The sequence below is a fragment of the Acanthaster planci genome, linkage group LG10 (genome assembly GCF_054643075.1).
Source record: "Acanthaster planci isolate LZ-2023a linkage group LG10, COTS_SCS, whole genome shotgun sequence".
Classification (NCBI taxonomy): domain Eukaryota; kingdom Metazoa; phylum Echinodermata; class Asteroidea; order Valvatida; family Acanthasteridae; genus Acanthaster; species Acanthaster planci.
The window spans coordinates 17,283,414-17,311,141 of NC_141786.1; the positions used below are offsets into that span (position 1 = coordinate 17,283,414).

At 42.4% G+C, this 27,728-nt stretch overlaps 2 protein-coding genes and 1 long non-coding RNA gene across 15 annotated transcripts in view; 2 read left to right on the forward strand and 1 right to left on the reverse strand.

Moving 5' to 3' along the window:
- Window positions 1-17,162, forward strand: part of LOC147797900 (uncharacterized) — a 43,782-nt gene extending 26,620 nt beyond the window's left edge. Inside the window, exons 5-6 of the mRNA XM_087142086.1 lie at window positions 13,033-13,089; window positions 15,839-17,162. Of these exons, the coding sequence (XP_086998212.1) occupies window positions 13,033-13,089; window positions 15,839-15,959 (178 nt within the window). The 3' untranslated portion in view covers window positions 15,960-17,162. The remainder of the gene's footprint in view (window positions 1-13,032; window positions 13,090-15,838) is intronic.
- LOC110989205 (cell adhesion molecule 3-like) overlaps window positions 1-27,728 on the forward strand; it is a 161,793-nt gene that overhangs the window by 43,430 nt on the left and 90,635 nt on the right. The window lies entirely within an intron of this gene.
- On the reverse strand, window positions 17,987-27,503 carry LOC147797902 (uncharacterized). Of its 5 annotated transcripts, none has more exons than XR_015426648.1 (7): window positions 27,417-27,503; window positions 24,662-24,742; window positions 24,217-24,291; window positions 23,738-23,836; window positions 22,610-22,942; window positions 21,999-22,139; window positions 17,987-20,937 (listed from the first exon to the last, which is right to left on the reverse strand). It is a non-coding gene; the product is annotated as an uncharacterized LOC147797902 (long non-coding RNA). The 5 variants fall into 5 exon arrangements; XR_015426649.1 differs by having other exon boundaries at window positions 23,738-23,833; window positions 24,217-24,294; XR_015426645.1 differs by having other exon boundaries at window positions 24,217-24,294.

Here is a 27,728-nt window from a genome sequence, read left to right on the forward strand (position 1 = left end):
GTCAGAAGTGTACTTGAAGCCTTCTACGTTGATAATTGTCTGGACGGAAAAAAACGACCGCCAAAGAGGTGAAGGTGTTGGTGGAGAAGTTAGTCCATTCTCTGGGGACTGGGGGGTTCCCAGTAGTTAAGTGGGCCAGCAATGTTCCGTCTGTAGTTAACGAACTCCCACTTGAAGCTCGCTCCACCAATGCAGATTATTGGATTAACCTGAATGGCAGTTCCCCCGAGGAGGCTGCCCTAGGTTCCAGGTGGAACTTTCAGTATGATACATTAAACTACCAGAGAGTTTTCAGAGACAACCCGATTCTGACCAGAAGAACCATACTCAGTGATGTTATGCAGTGCGCAGGCAAGGACCCCCTTTTTTACCTAATGCCTTATATTGTCGGGGGTAAGATGTTGCTACAAACCACTTCATACCTGGTTATGCCAAATGTGAACTGCATGTGTTCACCGATGCCTCGGAGAAGGCCTACGGTGCCATGGCCTATTTAAGAGCCACAGTTTCCCCCTCTGATATCAGTGTGAGGTTTGTGATGCCTCGTTCAAGGCTGCTCCAAGGCGTGTTCAAACCATGCCCCACCTAGAACTCCAAGCAGCCATTATTGGAGCTGAATTAGCAGACTTGTTGGGGGATGAGATGAAAAGGGAAATCCTGATTACTTGTTGGAGTGATAGTACAACAGTATTGTCATGGATGAAGTCTGAATCCTGTCGGTACAACCGATACGTGGGAGCCCGCATTGCTGAAATCCAGAGACTTACTGACCACACAGTTTGAAGATATGTCGATTCAGGAAACAATCCAGCTGACGATCTTACTAGAGGTCTAAGGCTTTACCAGTTGGGCAAGAGCAGCCATTGGCATTCCCCGCCGTTCTTGCTCCTTCCAAGGGAGCAATGGCCAGTCTTGCGAGACCAGAGCAAATGAGAAGAGGTGGAAGCGGAACTCATACATCAAGGGTTTGCTGCACATACTGTGGCCTTTGCAGAGCCACAACCGAATGTCGACTTCACTAAATATTCCTCCTGGGAAGACCTAGTTGAAGGTTATGCTGCTGCTGTTTCTGAGTCTAAGAGAAACCCAAAGCCAGACTTTCTTACCGCAGATGATCATTTGAAAACGGAGGAACTCCTGTACCGACAAGTGTAAGCTGACAGCTTCCCAGAAGATGTTGCGGCACTTCGTGCCAACAAAGATGTGTCCCGGAAGAGTCATCTTTGCCAGCCTGGCCCGAGAATTAGATACCTCATGCCAAGTTATCGGGGTGGGAGGAAGGCTGTGTTGATCCCAATCGATGGACGAGACAATGAAGCACCCAATTGTCTTGGATCCCAAGCACCCCATTACTCGCCTTCTTATTCAGGAGGCAGACAGTCGTCTTGGACATTGTGGAACTGCAACAGTTCTAGTTGATCTCCGCCACCGATTTTGGGTGTTGCAAAGCCTCCAGGCTATTTGCAGCTTGCAGAGTTGCTGCTTGGGATGCCTGAGGAAAAGAGGGCATCCATCGGTGCCCAAGATGGCAGATCTTCCAGTTGCTCGTTTTAGATTTCTTGACTCTGACGCTTTCCTCCTTGCTTTCAGTCATTTCTGCTCCAGACGAGGAACCCCTCATGAGATCCTTTGCGATAACGTCACAAACTTCAAGGGAGGCCTGACCAAGATGACAAACGTCTTTGAGGCTATGACTCCCTGCCTCCAGGAGAAGCTCACCAAGCATCGGGTGCACTTCAAGTTTAATCCCCCCACTGCACCTCACTTTGGTGGCACGTGGGAGAGGGAGGTAATATCTGGGAAGTTGGCACTTTATGCGATCCTTGACAAGCAGACAGTTTCCCCCTCAGTCTTGTACACCAGCCTCACCGAAGTTGAGGCGCTTCTGAACTTGAAGCCGCTGAGCTATATCTCCTCAGATGTGGCAGACCCAGGTCCGATAACACCCTTCATGTTGCTCATGGGACGACCGGACCATGCACCTCCTCTGTTGGTATATCTGGATAAGGATGTACTCAGTCGCTGCCATTGGAGGCAGTGCCAGGCCTTAATGCAGAGGTTCTGGAAAGAATTCACACAGTCCTACTTACCCGCCGGGCAGTGTTCCCACCAGACATTCCTTTGGTAGTCCCACACCGCGTCAATCCACAACAGTTGGCTTGATATTTCCCATATCAAGGACAAAGCAACCAATCAACTCAAGTATCAACACCTGTCAAAGCTGGCTCTCACCATACTGTCCATCTCCCACAGCAATGCTGAAGACGAAAGAATTTTCAGCATAGTGCGCAAAAATGCGACCGACTCAAGATCCAGCCTAAGCACTGCAGTCCTGTCAGACTCTCTCACAAACAAAATATACATCCAAGCCACAGCCAGGCCATGGCAGCAACGTGCACACCAAAATGAACTGTTGCTTAAATCCAAGAAAGCAACTGCTGTGAGCTACACCAGGAAATTATAAGGTCCATTTAAGCCTGCATGAGTTAGTATTAAAGTTCAAATTGTCACGCAAAGGTACTTGTAAGCTTGCCTTTGCTGTTTGTTTGGGAAAATACACATTTTTGTTGAACCTACGAATACACTATTGCAGTTCTAAAGGTTGGCAGGTCTGCACGCCTTCCCCCCTAATCATGTTCAGTTTCCCGGCATGGTCCGTGGTTAGACCCTCATGTTGGCCCCCGTTCACTGGCTGTTTGAGCACACCTTCCCACCTAATCATGTTAGGTTGTCAAGTGTTCACTGTCGCACTGACCCTTGCCGTTTATTTTGTCTTGTTAAAGTATAGTGTACTTGAAAGCACTCTATTGCTAAAAATTGGGCCTAGCTTCATAGAACTCTCTCACAGGGCAGTTAGTTTACTTTTCTACCTTTTAAAACAATGTTACCAAATTGAGGCTGGAAGGAAAAAAATAGTCTGTTCCCTTTTATCAATATGTAAAGTTACATTACTGCCAGTGGGCCAAAAAGGAACGAGACAGACATGGCAGCCTTGTTAAAAGGCCTATGGAGCTGCTTTAAAGTTTTACATGTACTTACTACCTGACTACAGTAGAAAAGTAACCTTTCTAATGGTAATACTCGCACAGGTTTTCATTGTTATGTCACTGAGTTGAGCAAATTTTCCATCAGAGATACAGTAAGTGTGCCATTTGCTGTGCTTACTGCTTACGGACTCCATGAAATGTGCCCAACATCAGTCTCTGAAATCGTGTGCTTTAACCCTCCTATGCGGAAGTCACCCTTGGGTCACTTGGTAAACACATCAAGCACAGCACAGCTGTGTCGTGTTGTGCACTGCACCAAGTGTCCCTCACAGGAATATCAGATTGCACTTTTGTGCTGCCCAACAACTGTGCTTCACTGTTTCATGCGTATAACTGTGCAGTAAACCAAATGCAGTGAAGAGGACTGCACAAAAGACCCTGGGTCATTTTGTGCTGGCAACCAACTGTGTACACACTGAACCTGTGCATGTTTGTGTTTCATGTAGAAAACACATGCAAGAGAGTGACTGTGGGCACTTGTGCATATTTGCCGTGCTTACTGCTTACGGACTTCATGAAATGTGCACAACATCAGTCTCTGAAATCGTGTGCTTTAAAGGATTTATAAGATGTGGACTGTCTTTCATTTAGCTTTTTTATATATCTGTGACTTCCTTGCCTGATTGCACACATCCTTTGGAGGCATCGTGGGTTCTCTGTGCACACCCTCCCCCCTCTGAAGGCATCAGTGTTGGAGGTCTCGAGACCTGGTCTCGGCCTACAAGAGTGTCGGTCTCGGGAGGGTTGGTCTCGGTCTCGGGAGGGCTGGTCTCGGTCTTGGTCTCGGTCTTAGATGCCGAGGTCTCGGGTCTCCCACCCGAGACCTGCCGAGACCATGACAGAATTGCAGAAAATATGCGACAACAATTCACGCTCAGCAGCGGCAAAATCACGTACGCAGATCTTACGGTACATACAGCACACATACTGTATGTATACAGCAGTGCTGCTTGCAGCGCAAGTTTACCTCCAAATGAGTCTAGTTCCGAACTGCACGCAATGCCGCATGTATGCTTGGAACATGTACAACATGGTATTCACTATAAAGAATGAAATCAAAGCTGGAATGGAGACTAATGCATATTATCCGTCCGGAGCACTGGTACCCTGCGTGCAGTACCTCTTACATTTCACTGGTACACATACGTCAGTTGTGTGTATGCATACATGTACATGTACACACTGTACTATGCACATGACACGCCGGGCTGCACGCACGCCACGCATAGCATATTACACGTGGCTGGCCGACAGAACTCGTTCTCATGCCAATTGTACAAATAGAGGAGAGTGCATTCATCTTAATGACCCTTTTACACAGTTGATGAGTCAGGTACCATTTGGATAGTACAATTCTTTGTTAGAAACTTAAATTGTGGTCGTCTTTTGTCTTTCTTCACTCTTGTTCCAAACAAAGTGTCAGGAAAGTATTCTTACGGTAGAATGTTTACACATCAGTGAGGAAACTTGGATTGGTAAAATCCTGATTTTTATGTAGGCTACATGTACATGTACTTTTAATGGGGAACTGCCCACGATGTTGTGTGACCCTACTAACGTGTCCATTGATCATTACAGAGTATAACTCATAAACTGAACTCATGCACACCTTTTGGCATAGTCCGAGCAACTCAGACCCCACGTTTTGCCTTTTTAAACATTTGGACATGGCCCACCCACGTTAATTTTTCTATACATATGGAACACAAAAACTCTGTACATGTACATGTTTAATATACAATTATGCCGTATACTCTATACAAAATTCTGTAGCATTGGCAGTCCATGCCTTCATGGTCAAAATAACTGTGTGCTGTTTTTTCCCAGAGTTCAAATAAAACTCTTTCATGGAATACGGAATATGTTGTGTGCTTTACATGTAAAATCTGCACTTAATTTTGCTGTTTAATGCCAATTGTCCACCACGTTTACCATTAATGAACTACATGTAGGCCTATATATTGTATATGTTGTGCAAGGTCTCGGTCTCGGTCATCTTGGTCTCGGTCTCGGTCTCAAACTGCAAAAGTCTCGGTCTTGAAAGAGCTGGTCTCGGTCTTGGTCTCGGTTTCGAATGCCTTGGTCTCGGTCTCGTACATAAAGGTCTCGACTACAACACTGGAAGGCATCGTGGGTTCTCTGTGCACACCCTCCCCCCTCTGGAGACATTGTGGGTTCTCTGTGCACACCCTCCCCCCTCTGGAGACATTGTGGGTTCTCTGTGCACACCCTCCGCGCTCTGGAGACATCGTGGGTTCTCTGTGCACACCCTCCCCCCTCTGGAGACATTGTGGGTTCTCTGTGCACACCCTCCCCCCTGTGGAGGCATCGTGGGTTCTCTGTGCACACCATCCCCCCTCTGGAGGCATTGTGGGTTCTCTCTGCACACCCTCCCCCCTCTGGAGGCATCATGGGTTTTCTGTGCACACCCTCCCCCTTCTGGAGGCATCATGGGTTCTCTCTGCACACCCTCCCCCCTCTGGAGGCATTGTGGGTTCTCTGTGCACACCCTCCGCCCTCTGGAGGCTTTGTGGGTTCTCTGTGCACACCCTCCGCCCTCTGGAGGCTTTGTGGGTTCTCTCTGCACACCCTCCCCCCTCTGGAGGCATCATGGGTTCTCTGTGCACACCCTCCCCCTGTGGAGACATTGTGGGTTCTCTGTGCACACCCTCCCCCTCTGGAGGCATTGTGGGTTCTCTGTGCACCCTCCCCCCTCTGGAGGCATTGTGGGTTCTCTGTGCACACCCTTCCCCCTCTGAAGGCATCATGGGTTCTCTGTGCACACCCTCCCCCCTCTGGAGGCATCGTGGGTTCTCTGTGCACACCCTCCCCCCTGTGGAGGCATCGTGGGTTCTCTGTGCACACCCTCCCCCTCTAGAGACATTGTGGGTTCTCTGTGCACACCCTGCCCCCTCTGGAGGCATCGTGGGTTCTCTGTGCACACCCTCCCCCCTCTGGAGGCATCGTGGGTTCTCTGTGCACACCCTCCCCCCTCTGGAGGCATCGTGGGTTCTCTGTGGACCTTCTCCCTTCTGGAGGCATCATGGGTTCTCTGTGCACACCCTCCCCCCTCTGGAGGCATCGAGGGGGGGGGGTAATTCATTGTTCTCTACAATTTGCTGGATTGTGCTTCACTATCAATGAGTCCATCCTTCATGAAACTTTTGATCCTGTTCCTATCCCTGTTAAAAATAGAAGTGGCACGGTCTTTCCTTTCTTTTTCTTTTCTTTTCTAATCTTTCCTCTTTTCTTTCTACCGTACATCATTTGGCTGACATCTATCAAAGCACTTAACCATCGTCATCACTCAAACTTGTCTTAGGTGTAACCACCTACATATAATCACAGATTTTCACCTTTCTTTTTCTTTTTCCCGCCAGAGTTCACGGTTTTGTCTTTCATATTTCCTTTCACCGGCAAACCATCTCCAGAATGACCGTCCAGGTGTTCTGACCTATATGTTGATGTAAGTATCCCATTCAAATGGCCTGAATAGCTCCATCTAATATGCTGTTTTTATAGAAAGGGTGAAATGTCCTGTTCGTGGACACAGGCACAAACCAGTTGAACTTGAGCCTCTAACCATCCAGACTTGAGTGACCAATCCTAGTTCTGAGCAGTTACATTGAGGGATCTTGAGCCTCTAGTCATGCTACTTGAGTGACCAATTGTACAGTACAGGTCAGAGTTTTAGCTGTCACTCTAACATGATAAGTGATGAACCTGACACGCTGTTCAATACATGCTTTGCAGGCTTTACCTTGCATTGCTGGTCCAATGCATGACAAGCCTGACCCCAGACCTCATCTCGGCAGGGCTTGTGACCGCAGACAGCAGAGGTGATTGACAACAGTTAACCACACGCTGAGCCGTTGCTCCAGCTTTGTGCATGTACATGTACACTGTATGGCAGCGCATTGAAGTGAAATCACGTACATGTAGCGCCTGGCTGACAAGATGACCGTCTTAAAATATCGAAATATGTATGATACAGCCTTTTTCTTTTAGTTTTGGATTGCGAAGTTGTTCAGTCGGATTACATCTGAAAAATGCCCCATTTCACTGAATATGGCCAATAGTGCACTGTGTGTGTTTAGATACTACAAAACTTTTTCCCCAATGTAAGCTTTGAATTTTAAACTCGTCCAATCGACTGGAGTGACAACAATGCTTTTCCTACTGATTCTAATGCAAGATCGGTTTTAAGCAATTCCTGATTTCGCGAGAAACTTTTTTCACAGATAAACAGTAACCATGAAAGAAATTCATTCCTCAGCTAGAACTCTAATAACAAGCTGATTTTACAATGAAGTATTTCTTAATTTATGGAATTCATGTATCAGAATTTCAGTAAATTTAAAAACCGCCCCTGAACTTGCGTAAATTTTAATTTGAATTTTTCATTTGCTGCGATGCCAATAACAGATGTTCTGCTGTAACCGTGCTACGATAATGCCACTACCAAGCAATCATGAAACTACAACCACTCCAGTGCTTTCATCCCAACCACCAATCATCAATCGAAATGATTGTATTGCATCTATTCATTTCAATACAGCGACAACAAAGCTACAGCCCTTTCGCATCACATACATACATATTTATGAAGTTATGGATAGGGAGACTCTCTCTGGGTGCAAGCTGGGTACGATCATGAATAATACTACCTATGACGTAACATGAATAAAACATGTACTATACAGGTAGGCTCCTGTACCTGACTTGCGCCTGTCTGTACTCCACATGCACCCATTATTTCATACTTCGGTTTTCATAAATTGTGGGCGCATTTGGAGTACAAACAGGCGCAAACAGTCAGGCACATTTCGATAAAAAATATTAAGTCTGAAACTGTGAGCGTGTGTGGAGTACAAACAGGCGCAAGTCAGGTACATTTTGTAATGGTCCTTTGGATTCAAAGAAGACGTCATGGTTTTATAGTAACTTGATGAACTCGAGGGTGTCTGCGCAATCCGAAGCTGGATGCGCAAAGTTTGGAACAGTGGGGGCACCATAAGTCAGTCATTGTCGTCAGCAGGCTGTCTCGCTGGTGGCATTTTTCCCTTGCTACAATCAGATGTTGTTGATGGGCCTCCTCGAACCTGGAGCTGGCCTTGAGCACAAGCGATTGCCATAGTGGTCTGTTGCTGGCGTGAGACTCAAGGTCCTTAGGGTGTATGTCGCTCATCTGAAGGTTAGATTTGACACAGCCCTTGAACCTCTTCTTGGGCCGGCCCTGCTTCGTTTGCCACACACTAATTCACCGTACAGTAGGTATCTTGGCATCCGGTGCTCCTCCATGTGAATGACATGCTCCACCCATCTCAGCTGGGCCTTGATTAGCACTGATTCTATACTGTTAAAATTTGCACAGTCCAGGACTATGAGGTTTGTGAAGCGGTTGTGCCACTGGATACCAAGGATGGAGTGGAGAGCATGCATATAGAAGCTCTTCAGCTTTTTGATGTGCCTGTGATATAGTGTCCGTGATTCACATCCATTGAGGAGCGAGGGGAGAACGACGGCATTGTAAACTTTGAATTTGGTCATCAGGTGTCTGTTGGGCTGGTTCAGGACTCTGTTGCAGAGCCTTCCGAGTGCTTGGCTTGCTTTCCTGATGCAGGTGTTGATCTCCTTGTTGAGGGAGTCATCGTGTGAGACGATGCTACCCAAGTACGTGAAGCTCTAGATGTTTGAGAGTTGGGTAACATCAATGATGATGGTTGGGGAAGGGGAATCATTGTTTGGAGCAGGCTGGTGAGACACTGCGGTCTGGCTGAGGCTGATTTTCAGGCCGAACAGCTTAGAGGCCTCTGAGAAGCAGTCCAGCATGAGGTGTAGGTCAGAATCTGATTGGGCGATCAGTGCACAGTCATCGGCAAAGACTGCTTCTTGAATGAGGTCGAAGTGGCACTTGGTTTTGGCGGTGAGGCGAGGGAGGTCAAAGAGGGAGCCATCTATGCAGTAACGGATGAAGACTCCCTTCTCCAGGTCTGGCTCAGTGTGGAACAGCATGTGGGCCAAAAAGATGTAAAACAGGACTGGTGCCGAGACGCAGCCCTGTTTCACACTGTAGTTGATTGCAAACTCCTCTGCTGGTTTGCCACTAGTGAAGACCTGACCAGTCATGCCGTCTCGAAAGAGCCGTATCACTTTGATGGACTTCTTTGGGCATCCAATTGGTTCAAGCAAGGTCCAGAGAGCTTCTCTGTTGACCTTGTTGAACGCCTTGGTCAAGTTGATGAACACTGTGTAGAAGGGCATGTTCTGTTCTGTACACTTTCTTGTAGTTGTCTCACAATAAATATCATGCTCACTGTGCTTCTGGCATGTCTAAAGCTGCACTGTGCTTGGGAGAGAATTCGCTCAGATGGAGACGGTGACCAGTCTGTCTAGGATGACCCGTGCAAAGATATTCCCGGCAACAGAGAGGAGCGAGATGCCCATGTAGTTGCCACAGTCTGCCCTGCTTCCTTTGCTCTTGTACAAAGAGACTACGGGGGCATCACTACGATGAAACTATGATCACTACGATTAAAAAATTTGAGCATATCACCCCGATTTTGAAAAGTTTGCATTGGCTTGCGGTGAATAAGCGGTTGGAATTTAAAATTGCATGTCTTGAATAGCTCCAGATTATTCATGTGAATTACTTGATGTTCGATCGAGTACATGCACGTTGCGCTCGACAACTTCTGGAGTAGTTTGTTTACAACAGCCAATTGGTAAAACTAAATACCATGGTGATCGATCTTTCACACTATATGCTCCTCAATCATGGAACAGGCTACCAGTAGCAGTTTGCTCTGCTGACACTTTGGATACATTTAAATCTTGCTTAAAAACACACTTATTTAAAGATTACTACTTATCTTGTACTTGTTAATTTTAATTTCTTCATTTTATGAATATTTTAATTTAATGTTTTTTTATTGCTTAATTCTAAATTTTGTGATATAACTCCTGTTACTTTGTTTTGATTATTTAAAACTAATTTCATTTTTGCATTTTACTGTACAGCGCCTTGAGGTGTTATTGACATGGAAAGCGTTTTTTGAATAATTCATTATTATAATTATTATCACAGAAGTCATCTGGCATCTTCTCATCCCAGATACTCTGCAGAATGTTGTGGAAGGTGTTGAGGGCGTTAGGGCCTACTGCTTTGTACATCTCTGCAGGTATGCTGTCCTTCCCGATTCTCTGCCAGAGCTGGTTCTGGTGGATCGCCTTCTTGATCTTGGCCATCGTGGGAGGAGAGTCGAATTCCTCCACTACAGGCTGCAGTGGAATCTGGTGAAGCGTGGTTGGGTCCACGGTTGACAGTCTGTTAAGCTGGGAGCTGAAATGTTCCTTCCAGCACACTTGCTGAGGAGTAGCAGGCCGTTGTCGTTGACGTTTGCTCACACCATGTAGCCCCAGGACCCTCTCCCAGCTGCCGTAGTCTCTTCTCACTTGCACATTGAAATCCCTGAGGATGACAGGCTTGTCAGCCTTGGGGGTGGTCTTGATGGTCTCATCAAGGAGCTGGTAGAACTGGTCTTGGGTGTCGTATGGACTTGAGAGTGTGGGTGCGTAGGCACTGACAATAGTAAGGTTTCTGTCCTTCCTGAGGGAGATGCGAAGCTTCATGAGTCATTCGCTAATCCCAACTGGAAGTGACGGAAGGTTTTTCACAAGCATCGACCTAATGGCGAATCCTCCTCCTGCTGTTGGTGTTGGCTCGTTCAAGGAGTGTTCTGACATTCCAGGCTCCCTTGATGAGTTTGATTTTCGTTTTGCTTTCACTGTTATTATTCTGACCACAGGTAGGATGAGTCTGTCAACCGCGGTAAGCTGATCAGACTTGAAGGGGCAAGGCATTTGCTTAGAGTTCCTTTTCTAACCCCTCCCTCATGCAAGGGTGGGCAGTGCTGTCCTAAAGAGGCTACCCAGTCGCCCTGGGAGCTCCCGAGCTCTACCTGTTGCCTTCATGTTTATGAGGAGAGCGACCACTCTCCTCATAAAGGCAAGGCTGCCGACGTACAGGTTTGTGACTGACAACTGCCAGTGCTCACCAAACACCTGTTGCCGTCGCCACTCACCCATTGCTGCAGGACTTTTGAAGGGGACGACAGATCAATGATGAGTTGCATAATGGACCTGTGTGAGTGTTTTATAGTGGGAGAATCGTTGCACTGGGGTAGTCCCACTCTCTTGACTTGGTGAGTCTTTGTCCAATGGCACGAGGAACCATGACAATTGGAGACTGCCAGGCTGCAGGGGATGACCAGGACTTATTACGTGTCACATCCAGGGTCTAACACACTCCACAGTGCTTGCTGACACCGCTTTCACATCCATTTGATCCACAGTTGATCTCATCTGCTCGCTCTGCCTGGAGTCAGTCTTCACATGCAAGGAGTGGCATACCCTTTAAAACTAACTTTGCCAGGGGTGTGACTGCTGTCACATGCAAACAGCTATGGGAATAGACTGCCAATTGAGGCTAACGAGCTCTATCTGCACGGGTTTATGATCAGAGCTGTGAACGACGAATGCTGTATCGGCTCATGAAACGTCAGATGTTGTTTTATTCATGTTACATGTAGGTCATTTGCTGTATTATTCATGACTGTACCCAGATAGTGCCTTCCTTACAGATATGCACATCGCACATGCAGATCCGACTTCCTTTCATTTCGGTATGATCTTTGCCATTTAGTTTGGTCGTAATTTGGTCAGAATCGGAGTGATTTTTTTGGTAGATGTTTCAGCTCCAAGGTCGAAAACTGATGGGAAAAATCCCCACTTCACATCGAATTTATATTCGCACAATTTTGAACACACTAAGCTCGGGTACAGCAAGTACGGCAAAACTATCTATGTGTATACTAGGATCACTGCCGTGGGGGCTTTCTTGACTAAAATTTGGCCAGCAGACCAGTGAAGTCAAACCCTGTTTGTATCTTGTGGATTTCTCACAAAATAGCTTTCTCTAATTTAGAAAATTGCTTTATCGTAAAATTGCTACTTACAGTTCTCGGCTGAAAAATTGATTTCACGCTTGAATATTTTCTGTGCCTGATTCAGAAGTTGTGGAACAATTCAGACATTATTAAATATTGTTGCCTGCATGACACTTTCATTGATCCTGTATGGTCAAACAAAATGCTCTATTGTCTCAAATGATTTGGTGACGCCTGCTTCATACAAGGTAAACTACTAACCACATTTCCCTGGAATTTGAAGATAACTTGAGCTGCAGTCAAACTGAATACTTTTCGTCGTGAGAAACTAGGAAAATGACTGCTCTGATCAACAAAGGGCCTTGCTGTTCTGGGGTTTGCATGTAGCGTGTGCACGTTTATACTCAGCAGATTGCGGTGTCGGCATTCTCAGTTATTCAGGGTCAGCGCTCTTCGTGTTTGCGGTTAACTCCTTTCATGTGTGTTTGACTCGATACGTGCTGACACGCTAAGTGTGTTTACATGTCGGCAAAAATTCTAACCTGTACTGTAGCTCTAGTCTCAGGAACATGAACCAGCAGGTTAACATGATCCTCTAACCATCCAGGCTTGAGTGACCATGAGCTCTAGTCTCAGCAACATGAACCAGCAGGTTAACATGATCCTCTAACCATCCAGGCTTGAGTGACCATGAGCTCTAGTCTCAGCAACATGAACCAGCAGGTTAACATGATCCTCTAACCATCCAGGCTTGAGTGACCAATCCTAGCTCTAGTCTCAGCAACATGAACCAGCAGGTGAACATGATCCTCTAACCATCCATGCTTGAGTGACCAATCCTACCTTTAAGTAGATTCATTGAAGGATCATTTACACAGCTGGGACCTGTCCTTCAAGAGTTTGGCTTTGAATACACCTCCAGTAAATATGGAGTCATGAGCTAAAGTGTCTTGTGTTTCTGCAGTCATTTGCAAAGGCACCATGGCTTGAAATTGCTGAAGATTTAACAAATTGGATTCTTCTTGTATTCGTTTCAGTGTTGTGTTAACTGTGGCCTTTCTTGGAGATGAAGTTACCTGGCTTAAGGAGCATAGGTGAGTCATGATTGATTCTTTTAAAAACATCATTTTATGTGCCAGCTGCCACTGTATGTTTGATATTGTGAATAGTGATCATAGCTTCCCATGTGTTGAAGGGACAGTCCATCATTTGTCTGATCCTTTGTGCGCCATGTTCCTTTGAGACAACAAAATTACTCAAAATCTGAAGAAAGTTGTCTAAAAACAAACCTGATGAAGTTTCAGCTCAGTAAATACTGTAAATTCTGAGAAAAATAATATTTTAGGAGTTGGATTTCAGATCAGAAATTACTGAATCATGTTAGAATTGCGCTGGAGTTTGAGCCCCAGGGACAAATTCTCCCATTCACTCAAATGCAGCTATGCAATATCACACACTGAACCAATGAATTATAGTAACTGATATGTGTATTTGTCGTGTGAAGGCTTGTGCATTTCCAATGGCAATTTTCCAAAAAAAGTGTCTTCAATGGCCTTTTTTTATTTTCTTCAAATGACAACTCCCCAGAAAGAATAAGTTCACAGGGAGTTTAGTTCCACAGCCATCTATCAACCAAGTATGTTTTTCAACAATAATTTCATCAGTTCCTTTTTTGGCTAATTGCGAATGATGGACTGCACCTTTAAAAGAAATGTGTAACACTTCATTCTTAGGGAGGCAGAGGTTTGACAAGAAGTTTCCTAAAAAAGTTAACTTAATTTGAAAACATGGTTTCAATTAATTGGCAGGATTTTTTTATTTAAAGCATTGACTTTTAATTGTAATTCAAATGACTAAAAAACAGCATTAACCACTTGCTGCCGGTTGGGTTTTTCTTGAGCAAGACAAGATGCTGGGTCCTTTTCAAGATTTTCTATTTTCAAAATTCATCATTTCATTTAATGGCCGTTTATACCTAAATGAAGAACTTTTTGGGCACTACTCTAAAGCTGACAGTTAACTTTATTGACATTTGAATATTTCAGCCAGGCCTGCAGCCTTGGAAAAAGAGCCCAGATTGTGTGATGTTATGTAAGAATCTTTTGTTCCAGAAACTGGCACAGTGCACTGCTGACTTCTTTTCAATAGAGGCCAGAGTAGCGTGCAGCGGTGCTGTGTCGCTCATCGCTGCGGTGGTGGAGAGCTTTTGTCCTCAGTGGCAATCCACTTGCTCAAAATGCCTCAAACCGTGGTATACTGTTTCAAAACAATGCTGGATTATCTCCAATTTTGAGAGGGAAAAAATGTCGGTAATGCGCAGCAGCTCAGTCTTTTGTGCTAAACGCGGTCTTTTGTTATAAGGCCTCACTCTTTTGTCCCAGTTCCGGGCTCCCTTTGGACTATAGACTCGGAAAGGGGGCCGCCTGGTAGGAAGTGGTAAAAAATCATTCAAGAAAATTATGCTGTGTGTTTCATGAATACTTCAGAAATCTTTTTGCTTGATATTTAAAGAACCAGGAAATAGAAGTATTTTAATAAATTTTACTAAAAGCCGTCAAAATTGTATCTTTGGGTTTCAATTAACCTCATTTTGAATTTTTGTTTTGCAATTTTAACCCATATTTCGATGTTTGCTCTTTTTTATGCTCATGCATATTTGCATATTCATGAGAAAAACTATGATGTTATCCAATGCACTGAATCTCAATGTTCCACTGATTTTAAACATGAAGCCTAAATCCTAGATTTACATCAGAGCAAAAGTGCCCTTACTTGTCCAGAAATGCTTGGTCAATTTTTAATGTTTGCACAAGTGCTCCGTTCAGTTCACATAATTCATGAAAGATGTCAAACAGTCTTCATTCATGGAAGAAGAGTACAGAGATACACAAAAAGTGATTCTAAGAAAAATTCATTTCCTGGTTCCTTTAAATGAAGAAATGGCTGAATTTTAATATTTTGATTCTTCTAAAACAACTTAATCAGAATTCAGCCAATGGGTGTAATCATGGGCATATATAAGTATTCTCTATTTTGAGCCCACTGAGCTTTATTCACAAAATGCCCATTTGGGATTGTGTTCCCTGAATCCACTTCATTTATCATTCACTCTAAAATCAGAAGGGGCCTTGAATCTTTTTTTTTCATTTAGAAACTTTGGGTGACTTATTGATTTACTGAGGCCGACTGAGATGAAATTTCATTGTGCATACATGATATAACATATGATTTGCATAAGAATGGACATTGATTGAAGCAACAATATCTCTCAGGGTTCTCATAGTTGATACATGTAGGTTGTTCAGCCTTCAAACATTTCAAAAAAGACGGTTGAAAAGTCAGCACATATGAACTTAAAAGAATCCTGCAGCTTTACATTAAAACTTCCAAAGATGAATGGCCCAAAGCAAGATTGGATACGGCTGCATTTTGAGAGAAAAAAAGAAGTGGCTGGTAACAAGACTATGAAAACCAAGAAATCAGAGACTAGTCATAAGATTAAAACGCACTTTGTAGAATGCCAGATGACAAACTTTATATGCAGCTTCCATAGCGGTCTTTTTCTATACAGTGGTCTGTGATAAGGAGTGTTTGGAATAATTTTGTACTCGGTTAATTTGAGAACAAAATGTGTTGGACACTTCCAACATATGAGTTACAAGAAATTTAAAAAATTCGCTTTACATAAAAAAATCTGACTTTCACTCAAAAAGGATGATTTTTAACAACCCTGCCAATTTGGTTGTTATCCATATTGCCGAGAATCTTGCTCTTTTTTTCAAATGATTTAATGTAACATAATGCCCTAAAGAGACTCATGACATTTTTTTCTCACCTATGCAGGGAAAGGAACATCAGTGAGCCAAGCAGGGTGAAGCGGTTCCTGTCTACCGTGGTCCTTGGAGGGGCTTCACCTCACAGACTTGGCCAGTACAAACAGGGTGCTGCAAAGCTCAAATATTAGATTTGCAAAAAGTATCCAGCGTTGTCCTAACATAGTAAACAGGATTTCAGGCTTGCCATGTAGATGTTTTTAGTTAAAGGGAAACGTCAATTTTGCACGACAGCTTCGGTATCAAGGGTGTATATTTGTCTCTAGAAAAAGAAGTAATCTTATTTTAAAGCGTAGCTGCAATGCAATATGTTTGAAAACAATTTATGGGGAACTTTGCAAGCTTGTTTGATGTGTTTTTACATTCCTGTTTGGTTACATGCATTGAAAAAGGCACCTTTTTAACACTTGAAATCATCCAAGCTTTCCTGGACAACAGAGGGCGCTATTGTTATGAAGTCCAGTCTAATAAAGGGTCTGATAAAGAATTTAATGCTTGCTTTTTGCTATGAACAAAAAACAACAAAGAATCAGTGAAGAGGAGAAATTTGTGTCCAGCAAAATCTACAAAAATGAAGGATTTCTTTTGAGCAGAAACCATCCAACATTGAGGCTTTCTTCCTGGAATGATATATCACACTTTTACTATGAATATGGAAATGTTCATTAGCATAAAAACCTAAAAGACAGTAAATTACCCTTTGAAATACTGAAAGAAAAGCCAGAAATCAGGTCAACTGAGATAAATAGGATGCATTTTGAAGGTTTGTATTCAAACAAATTGATTGCAGCTACCCTTCAAGTTGGTTTCCAAAAATGATCATTTAGTTTACCAAATAATCAGTATTTTGCATTCTGTGCATTAGATAGACTAATTTGTGCACTCAAAATTGTACTTTCAAAACTGTCAAAATCTGTCAAATTGTTGGCGACTGCACAAAATCATAGTTATGCCTTTAGCTATGTCGATAGATTAGAACTCTTTGAAATCTTGAAGCTTGGAAAAAGCTGGGCTGGTATTTATCAAAATTTTCATTTTTCAAGCTTTTTCAAAATGCAAAAGCAGGCATTGTAAATTCCTGATATTCCAAGTTACAAGTAGCTGGAACAAGAGGCTTGTTACTACCAAATTTTCTCAGAGATGCCTCTGAAAGAAATTTCCATGTCCACCGGATCTTTCTCAAAGTGATGTTACTTTACGCTAGTTGATTTTTTCTGACAGATACATGTACATAATATTAAAATGAATATTCTGAAGCAGTTAGTGTAGAAGTGCCTACCTACGTGTACTTGATTGACGCATGAATTTATATTAAACTGAATACATTAAATTTAGTACTTATCAGTCCGTTTCTACCCTAATTGGTATGCTGTCTCTGCCCTGTGTTTGCATATTCAAATTATTTAAATATATGCAGATTAACTGTGTCCTCTGACCTTTTTTGAAATTGCGCAATCCTAACCTTTAAATATTAGTTCCGAAATGATTTATATCAAGAGGCAATTGGCCTGGTGGTTAGCTAGCTGGCTGCCGGGCCAGGGGATCCCGGTTCAAATCCTGGGGTCTCCGGAAAAGGAGGTTTTTTAATTTTTTTTTTATAATACTAAGTTTTTTAACAAAATTGTGCATGCCCACCTGGAATTGAACCCAGGTCCTTGTGCATTGCAGTTAGGGTCCTTAACCGCTATGCCACGGCACTTTCTTGAAGAAATGTGCTCGTTTCTAAATGTTAAACCTTCCATTGTTTGGACTTAGAATATTTTTCAGCCAAACTCTGTACTGGAGATAGGCAAGGGTGGAAGGCCTAGGGGCTAGAAGTCTGAGAGCTGATAGGAAGGGTAGAGTGGATGGCTGAGGGCTTGGGACTTTCAATATTAGAGGCCTAAGGATCCCATGGGGTTGAAGGACATAGCTTCTTAATGTTCCATATTACTCAGTGGGTTTATTGGAGCCCTGATAGGATGAAGACTAAAAGGCTCTAAGAGGGAACTTTATATAAGGAGCTTGGAAGATGTTTCAGACTGGCAGGGCTTAGGATGGGGCTGCTGTGTAAAATCTAAAGATAGGAAACAGATGTAACTCTGGCAGTGTAAAATGGTTGAGATTGGGGGAATGTGCTCAGAGGCAAAGTACATGTACTACACATTCACAAATAAAATTGATCAAAACAGTTCTGTTAGTTTAAACATTTATTTCATAAAAAGCAGAATGATTGAAGAGGTTCTGATACATAGTAAAAGTTTGATAAATACACCTGGAAAAGGCATATTTCCACAGCTAGCTAAAAATTTGCAAAACCAAGCAAATTTCTGATTAAAAATTTTTGAGATAATTAAAATTGGAAAGGCTAATAATTAAAAGACTTCCACTAGGAAAACTCAAAGCCACATTTCCAAAGGGTCATAAAAAACACTTGTTACACTGAGGTTTGGAATGGTCACTGGGTGAGCAAGACAGTGTTGATGGGTACAGAACTGGTATTTTGATTGAATGGGAAAAGGGGAGATTTGAAATGTGCAAAACACTGGTCACTTTTAAACTTTCCTATCACTTTAGACTCTAGTCTTTCCAAACAGTGACTATTTTATGGTACAAATTCATCAGGTCAGTGCTAAAAGGTCATTACAGCAAAACTAATATTTTTGAAAATACTTTTAGGGTTTTACTCTGAGCATGAAGGAAATGTTGCATTAAACAGATAACATTTGTTTTACTTCTATTAAACAATTTTTTTTGGACCAACATATTTAAATTTCAAGAATTTTTTTGCCTAATTTCTTGTTTAAAATGGTGTTTTTCAAAAAGAACCATTGAGTGCAGTTTTTCAGTAAGGACCTTTTAGCACTGAGATGACAAATTACAATTTTGAAGTATAGCATTGTGATAACATTATGAGTTTATTTCATTTTGGGGAGACAGGTTTGCTCAGTGATACATGTACTTTCCTGGCCTTCCACCTCAGCGACCCAGGATCAAATCTTGCCCAAGCCAACGTGTGGATTGGGTTTTCAGTCCCGACTTGATTCCTTGAATTTCTCTGTGATTATTTGTCTGCAGTTTTTTTCCCACCTCTAAAAACTTCACACTAGTCCCCACCCCCCCAAAAAAATGCAAGAAATGGCTGAAAAAAAATGTAATGATATGTACACATCCATACACTGGCAACAGTTGATAATGATGGCCCACTGAAAATCATCCAATAGAGATTACACGTACATGGCTGCTGTGAATAAATAAGTTATGAAGTTATCATTATTCTTTTATTTCTGGTCATCCAATGAACATTCAGCACTAATTGCAGGATGACTATGAGTGGCAATGAAGAGGAAAATAAATCTTCAGTTTTCAGAGGTTGTGGGCCTTGGTGGGATTCGAACCCAGGCCATTGAGGTGGAAGATGAGGAAAGAGCTGCTATGCAAACCTGACTCCCAACAAATGAATTAAAAGCAAGAAATATGCCCAAATATGAGAGTGAATGTAAATGAGAGTAAATTATTTGGAATGGTTGTTGAAATGTACTCTGACCAAGTACAGTTACTTTAAATAGGAAAATACCTTTTCAATCATGAACTTCGATGAAAGTATTATGCAAAGAGTTCCATACATGTACACTGACATTGCTCATTTCTGCTTTCAATGGGACATGTAAATCAGCCATTGGGAGGCTATATGGTCCTAAAAATTCAAATTTAGCAGGGAAAATATTGAAGCATTTACTGCTTGGAATTTCCTGGCCCAGTCTGGTAGGGTTTGTACAAAGGGTGTCAAGTGATGCCTGTGTATGGAACTCTTTCCCACTAATAGACATGTACAAACATACAGACTTGCTTCATTACAGGATGGCAGGGGTGTAAATCTGTGAAGGGGGGGGAATGCAGTCCAACTTCATGAGTAAGAGGTCCATCAGACTTGGCTGATTACTTTGTATTAATAGGAACCTTGTATTATCAGAATGAAACCAGTGAAGAACAAAGAGATTGGGACCTCCAAATGTCCTTGTTACAAGCAGAATGCTGGATTTACATTGCTCTTATTAACAGGGTTCAAATATACATACTACCCCGGCACTTTTTGATTAGAGGGGCTGTTATTGGATTATCTCCTGCTCACAATTTTTTGGCAGTGACAAAAATGCAGAGGTATTTTTGAAACTCCCCAGCAGCCAAAATGTTTTAAGTAGCACTAAAAAGGCAGATAGCACACAGTTTTGATGTGAGATTAAGCGGTGAAAGAGTACCAAATCGATTGTATCACAAACAGCGAACCCTAGTGTTCTCTACCATTCATTGTCCCCCCCCCCAAGTCCAAGACACAGATTTACATGTGTACAAACCACAAACATATAAACGCATAGACAACCAGATCACATTCCAAACTACATTGACATTTAGTGATTAGTGTGGTGACCGACTAAAATCAAAACTATGGGCAAATTCACCCCTTGGTATAGGGAATTTACGCAAAATTGAAGAATTCCAGCCAGAAAATTGTCTGAAGCCATTTTTTTAATTTAAAAAACATCCTCTATGATCTGGCCTATGTAGATTGACAAGGATGCAGTTGCAACATTTGAAAAGATGAGATACCAGTGCTGAAGAGTAAAAAAATGGAGCACATTTTGGGAGCGCATGTAAACAAATACAAGCAATGTAAGAGCATTGCCCATAATGTGCACTGAACACGCTGCCATCCATCGTTTCACCCACTGTTTGCCCATACTTATAAACTCATGGTTACACATTTGAGACTGTGTTTATAGGTTTGTGGTACACACAGTGTACATTGTACATCATGAATAGCGCCCCCTAGTGTCCCTTGGCATCCAGCATATTCAGCCCCAGTCCCCAGCACAGATTTACATCACTGTTGAAGCAAGGAACTGCAGTCTTTTCCTTGCCTGTGTGAACCACTGCCTGAGATCCTGCTGTGGAAACTCTTCCTCAGTCACGGAGGTGAGGACGGGCATTTATCTGAGTTTCTCTCCGTGATATTCTCATGAATCATCTCCATCTTGCCTCCATAAGGTTGAAAGAGGCGAGGGCACTCTTCTAATCTGCACCATGGTCTGGTCCTCCTTGGGCATATGCACAGCTTCTGTATAACAAAGTCTGGGGAAAAAATCAAGCACAAAAGAATGAGCTTAGCTGCAGCTAAAACAGATATTTCGGAAAAAACTAACCCTCCTTTATGGGTGTGAGGTCTGAGCCGGACTAAAAAAGGGCACAATTTTCCTGGCAAAGCAGGCTCCTTTTGTGGGAACTGCACTTCACTGGTTCACAAACAATAAATTTGTAGATACTGCAACTGCATTCTTACAAACAAAATGAAAACTCCCCACCACAATGGCTTTTTTTCAGCCAATGAGGGGGTGCTTCTGCTCAAGATGGATAGGTCTATCAGTTCATGAACAGAATCTCTGTCCTTTTGTATTCAAATGACCACATCTTTATCAATAGTGGGGCTACTGTAACAATTGAGGTTTCAAAGCATCTAGAGGGAAATACTCGTTGAATCTAACTTGATTAATTTCTGCAGGATTGTAAATATCAAAGGTACAGTCCATCATTTGCAGTTATCCAAAAAAGTAACGGATAAAAGTATTGATAAAAAGTAAACTTTGTTTGAAGACCGTTATGTCCAGAGCTAAACTCCCAGTGAAACTTGTTTTTCTAGCAAGCTGTCACTTTGAAGAAAACTATGAAAGGAGGCCATTACCAACGATGTGATAAAGATTTGGATAGTTGCTATTAGAAGCACGCATGCAAGCGTTGTGACACGATGCATGCACAGTCTCTACATGACATAATTTATAGGTTCAGCTTGAGACATTGCAAGGTTTTATTTGACCAAAACATAAGAACTTGTCCTAGATGCTGAATTCAGGTGCACTTCAAACATGACTCAGCAACTTTTGAGCTGATTAGAAATCCTAAAAACATTGTTTTTCTGAGAATAATAGTATTCACTGAGATTAAACTTCATCAAGTTGATTCTTAGGCAACCTTCTTTGACTTCAAGTAATTTTGTTGCCTCAAAGAAACATAATCCACAAAGGGCAAATGATGGACTGACCTTTGAATGGAGGGTCTCCCAAAACAGGTGTTCCTTTTTTTGTTTACATTTATTGTTTACTGGCCAAAAGCCGACCTGAATCACATGACACTCTTACCTGCTACTTTTCACAATGTAAGGCCTGTGTCTTCAACATTGGAGATTTCATCGCTGGTCAGTCCAGTCGCACTGTATGCATGAAAAGTTAGCCAGCCTCAACGTAGGCAGCTATTGCAGTGGCAAGGAGGTCTGCTCAAATCTAAACACAAAAAAAAAAAAATCACCAAAAATGTCAAGTAAAGTCAACCTTTTGCTGTTTTTTAAAAATCAAAAGGTTATGGGTGAAAGTTTCAACCGAAGGGCAGATCCATAGCTATTTTCTGTTGGGGGGGCACCTATTGCTACATTGTGGGGCTTTCCACACACTTTTGCAAACCCACCAAATTCCCTTCATTTTCTGAAATCTTATACTGATGCTCTTTTTGGAGAAGGAACAAAGCCCCCACTGCCCCCACGACCCTGGATCCACCCTTGCACCCATTAGTTTCAGAAATAGTCACTGCTAAATATCAGACAGCATACAGCACTCCGCAGTGCATGTAGTAATTGGCTGGGTGGGTTCTGATTGGTACAGGGACTGATGGGTATAAGGCAAACTGTTGTGAACACCAAAATTATGATTACTAATCCTGTACTTAAGTGAGAAAAGAAACAAGAGAGATGACTTACTGTGTCAGGGTGGTGATTCCAGAAGATGAGCCCACAGGCAGGGGACCAACCACGCTGCTATCGCCTTCCATTATCAGGGCAGTAATGCCAGAAGATGAGCCCACAGGCAGGGGACCAACCACGCTGCTACCGCCTTACATTATCAGGGCAGTGATGCCAGAAGATGAGCTCACAGGCAGGGGACCAACCACGCTGCTACCGCCTTACATTATCAGGGCAGTGATGCCAGAAGATGAGCTCACACGAAGGGACCAACCATGCTGCTTTCGCGTATCAGGGCAGTGATGCTAGAAGATGAGCCCAGGGGCAAGGCGCCAACCACGCTGCTGTCGCCTTGGAAGAAATAAAAGAGAAGATGGTATTATTTATCCCTCTGTTCTGGGGGACTAAGTTTTGAACATGCCCCCAAAAGAGTTTTTAAGGCAATGTCCTAACGTATGGCTGAGGTAAGTCTGAAAGAAGCGGCTTCAGCCATCTGTCATAGACTTATGTACTACTGTCAGCCTAAGCCAGATGATTTGGACAAGGTCAGTTGCCAAATGTACAAACAAATGAATATACCCAGGGACTGCTTCCTGTTTGAAGTAAGTGAGGATTTCTTGAAGCCCATCTGAACTTCAATCCTAAAAGAGCCAGGGAATCCACATCCCCCCTCAACATTTTTTCCGGTATCACAGCAGTGCACATTTTCCACAAGCCTTTGGGTGTTTTTTCGATGGTAACTCCCCACGGCCCATTCGGACACAATTTTGTGAAAAGCAAACACAACTCTCTCAAGCAGTGTCCATTTCTCAAAGAGAGATCAACCCAAAATGTACACTTTTCTGCTGCCATGCTCAATGTACACCGGCTGGCACATGTGCAGCCTTCAACTTCCAAATGACTGTCAAAAAATAAAACAGGTTGAAGTGAAACTACAAACTTGTATCAGAAAGGAAAGTTTGTACATTCATATCAAGTTTTCAAAAAATCTTGCATTGGACAGCCCAGTTTTTGTGAAATTCCCCTGTCTGTGATGAACTGGTAAAAGTAATGCAACTCTTTTAGGGTTAAATTCAGAAGTGCCACGGCCGAATGTACCAGCATAAATTGATTTCTAAGCAGACTGCAATGTGACAGCTTTTCTACCTGCTGTTTTTCTTCATCCACTGTTCTTGTTCCTCATCACTGTCAGGGTCGCTGTCACCAGAGTCCTCACATGAACTTGAGTTTCTCCTGTGCTTACTTCTTTAGAACAAAATGGGGATAAAAAGACACACATGTATGTCATCATTGACTCTGTTAGTTGATTTCAATTCCGAAAACACGAGACAGGTGACTTCACCACATAAAAAAACAAAATTGAAACAAGGAATAAATTTCTTTCACTTTTTCTATTTTCTCTTTTTGTTTGAAATTTTTGGACTTCTTCCTGCTTCTATCCTCTGACAACAAAGAAATTCTAACAGATATAAAAAACATTCAATGTCTTTTCTGAGGGGACACCTCCATTATATTGTCTAATTTTGAAACTGGAACACACAATACTAAGTTTTCGTATCCAATTGTTACTTTTTTCTGTCATCCAGAACCTTTTCACACATAGTCTCTGGCCAAGGTACAGGTACCTAATTTCACTGTCTGTGCTACGGCTAACGTCAGAGTCATCTTCATCATTCTCTATGTGGCTGAACTCATCCAAGCTACTGGAGTCAAGACAAAACAATTATAAAAGATCATTCAAGTAGCAAGACAAAAGGACAGCATAGAAAGACTGTGGTTCCTGAGAATCTTCCCAAATCCTAAAAATCGTCCCCAGTATGGTACATTCTCCAAAATTCTACAAAGGCATCAAGTCCCTCATGAAATCAAAGTGGCTGGGCTGGGCTCTACCTTCCTCAATCCTGCTATGTCTTCCACAAACCTCCTGGTGGATTTTGAAAGATCTGGGAAGGCTGGCATTAAGATTTAACAAAAAAGGAGAAGAGAAGTAAATATGCAGGAATACATTGTACAGTTTAGATTCTCAATCCAGCTCATCTTTGAATAACCTGATGCTGGGAAGGAACTTACTCAGGTCCTGCTCTCTCCGGTGATGCTGCCCACACATCAGCCTGTCCTTGCTCCATCATCTTCTCTTACTCTGACTTCCTCCTACAATTAAAATAAACAGTGCATCCTTCAGCTTTTGCTGTAGTTACAGCAACATCCTTCACTTATTGTATAGCCCATAACGTAGGCGCAGTTAGATATTTTTCCTCCAGTGCCTTGCAGGTGCAATAGTTTCACCTCAAATTTCATGATAAGTGAAATTTCATTAAACTTCCAGTTTTGTAATTCAAAGTTTCTGATTTTACTCACCCACGACAATATATGTTCCATTTAAATTTTAATTTTGGCTCAATTTTAAAGATTTTTTTCTGGAAAAGGGAAAATGGACTCTTTTAAAAATGGGCCCAAAAATGTAAAAAAAGAATTTTTGTGTAGGTATGTTAATTGAGGTACATGTAGTAAAAATTTACTGAAATTGATGAGCTTTACAGATCTTCTTAAATTATGTGGGATTTGTGGAGATGTTTTCAAGTGCAGCACATTAGGCAACATTCAGTAGAATTCTTGCCCAGTTCCCAGACGCCAACCTTTTTGAATTTTCAATGGACAAAATTTCATCACTCCGAAAATGTTCACAAATGTTGAACAGCGACTGTGAAGGTTGCAGTGCTAGTGTGAAGTTGAGGCTTTTTCCACAAGACGTCTGGCAACACTGTATGAGGAAAGTCAAGTGAAAAGGTTTACTCGAACCTATCCTAGAGGAAGAAAGAAATGCCCTCGAACATGGCGTCATACACAGGCCCTCTATAAAGACTACTGTAATTCCAGACTACACTGTACTTCCTTTCAGTTAAGATGTCCAAAAAGTATTGCTACAACTTTTGCAATGGAAGGATAACTTGATATCTTCCATGTCAGTTAAGATAAACATGTACATAAAGGAAGCATTTCTGATGGTGATACCTATCATTTTTCCCAGCAGTGACCTAATGTTATGAGAACACCATCTGAAAGCATTAAACAAGTCCTATTCAGTCTAATTTAGCAGTGAAAAATGTAAGGTATTCACCTACGAAATGCTCGACCAGTCGTTTGACTATTTTCGGTGAAATCCTGTTTTTATCACACGAGCAACCTACATGTACATGCATAACATGTAGACTTTGTCATGTCTGTGTGACTGGATTGATACCAGCAGGGCAGGCGACATACACTGTGCAGGTTGAACAACCCAAACCTGTGAAAATACACTGTTTTCTAGAGCCACTATAAAAACAAAAATAATTATGATTATTTTTATTGGTACATGTACGTCACAGTTGCTCTCAAGGGAAAATCTGATTGAAAAAGCAGAATAAGGGTCATCGGTACGGTACTGTCATAAGCATGAATCAAATTAAACAAAGACTAGATTCAAGAAAGTAGGCCTAAACTGAAACTGATGGATCATATCAATTCCTAGCAATACAGAAAGCCCTCCTCCAAAAACTACTGTGCGCTAATCTTTTGATCTTAGGCCTTGAGCCTTGTGTAAACAGAACTGCCCAAAGGGCCCAAACCCAGTGTGGACAAAACGGACGATACCAGGGCAGACTCATACAGTATTGTGCAATGTGTTACATGCAGAAACAGGTACAAGACTTTAAATTCCATGTTCCTTTTACATCAATGTCATTGTAAAAGCAGTGATTCTTAGGAATATATGGTTGTTGAAAATGCAAAGTGGTCATAAAAGAGGACTTACATGTGTTACATGTACTAACAGAATTATTCCCATGCGCTCGCAAATCCTGTCTCAATGCAACGTGGCTGCCACATGCACGCACATGCGGTATACGTACGCCATGCACACGTAGATGTGGAAGCCGTTGGCTGAGTGCATAATCAACTGTAATTTCATTGGAAGCAAAACTGTGTTTCTATAGAAGGGGTGAAACAGTGGCCAATCAAAATAACTTTTACATGGTCAGTTATTTAATGAATAGAAGAAACTACCCTGCATTTGAGAAGAACAAATGGTGGCGCTAGCCTGAGTTACGGCGGGTTGAAGTTGGGAAATTGAGCAGAAAGAGAGCATAAACGGTGAATTTACACATAAAATTACAACAAAACAAGACGAAACTACAATGTTGAACTATAAAAATGACCGGAGTTAAATCAATGAATTTTGCCAACTTACACAAATTTTTCAAAAGGAATGTGAAGTTCATAATGCTCAACTGAGGAAGCAAATGTTTGACGCATTTCTGGGCTATGGTGGAAAAACTACACGTAGAAATGAACACCGATTTTTCATGGGTCTTTATGTATGGACAAAGCTTCATGTACGTGGTTCAGCAGCGCGTTGAAAATGAGCACCAAGGAACTGAGCATTACAACCCTACATGTATGTAAACAAAACTGGCAGCAAGTCCCAAAAAATAACGAACATACACATGTAAGTCGGCTGCATATATGTACATATATACCATAACCATTATGTTAGAGCACAAGGAAACAGATTAGGCCGGGCATGCTGGGCCTTCATGTCACTGCATCATGCATACATGTACATGTACCACTACAAGAGTAAGACCCATGTACATGTACAAGACTACATGTACCTACATGTAGAAACCCGTCCAAAAAAACTGAAACTTCAACTTGCATCTCACGCGTGCGGTACAACAATCATAAGAAGTCAATCAGTCATTCAAACTTTCAGGAGAGGAATGCCTTTGCGTTATCCCGCAAATATCCTTTTTATCATGATTTATAATTACGGGGCTTAACCTACCTTCGTGCCAACTAATGTTTTCCAGCCTTCATGGCGATGATGACCTCATATTTTTATCGTGTCCCGCATTCCCATTTTGGGCATGCCGCCAAAACATTTACCAATATTTAGCGCCCCCTATTGAATAAAAATATAGTGCCCTCTGTTGAGTCAATATTTACCGCCCTCTGTTGGCGAAGTGTGTGGCGCCCTCTATACAAAGAAAGATGCGGCAAATTTTATATGGCGCCCTCTGTGGGTTAGTTGTTGCCGACGTCAACTTTTTGGCAACAGCGCCCCCATGGTTCCAATGAACAGGGTGCAATTTGAGTA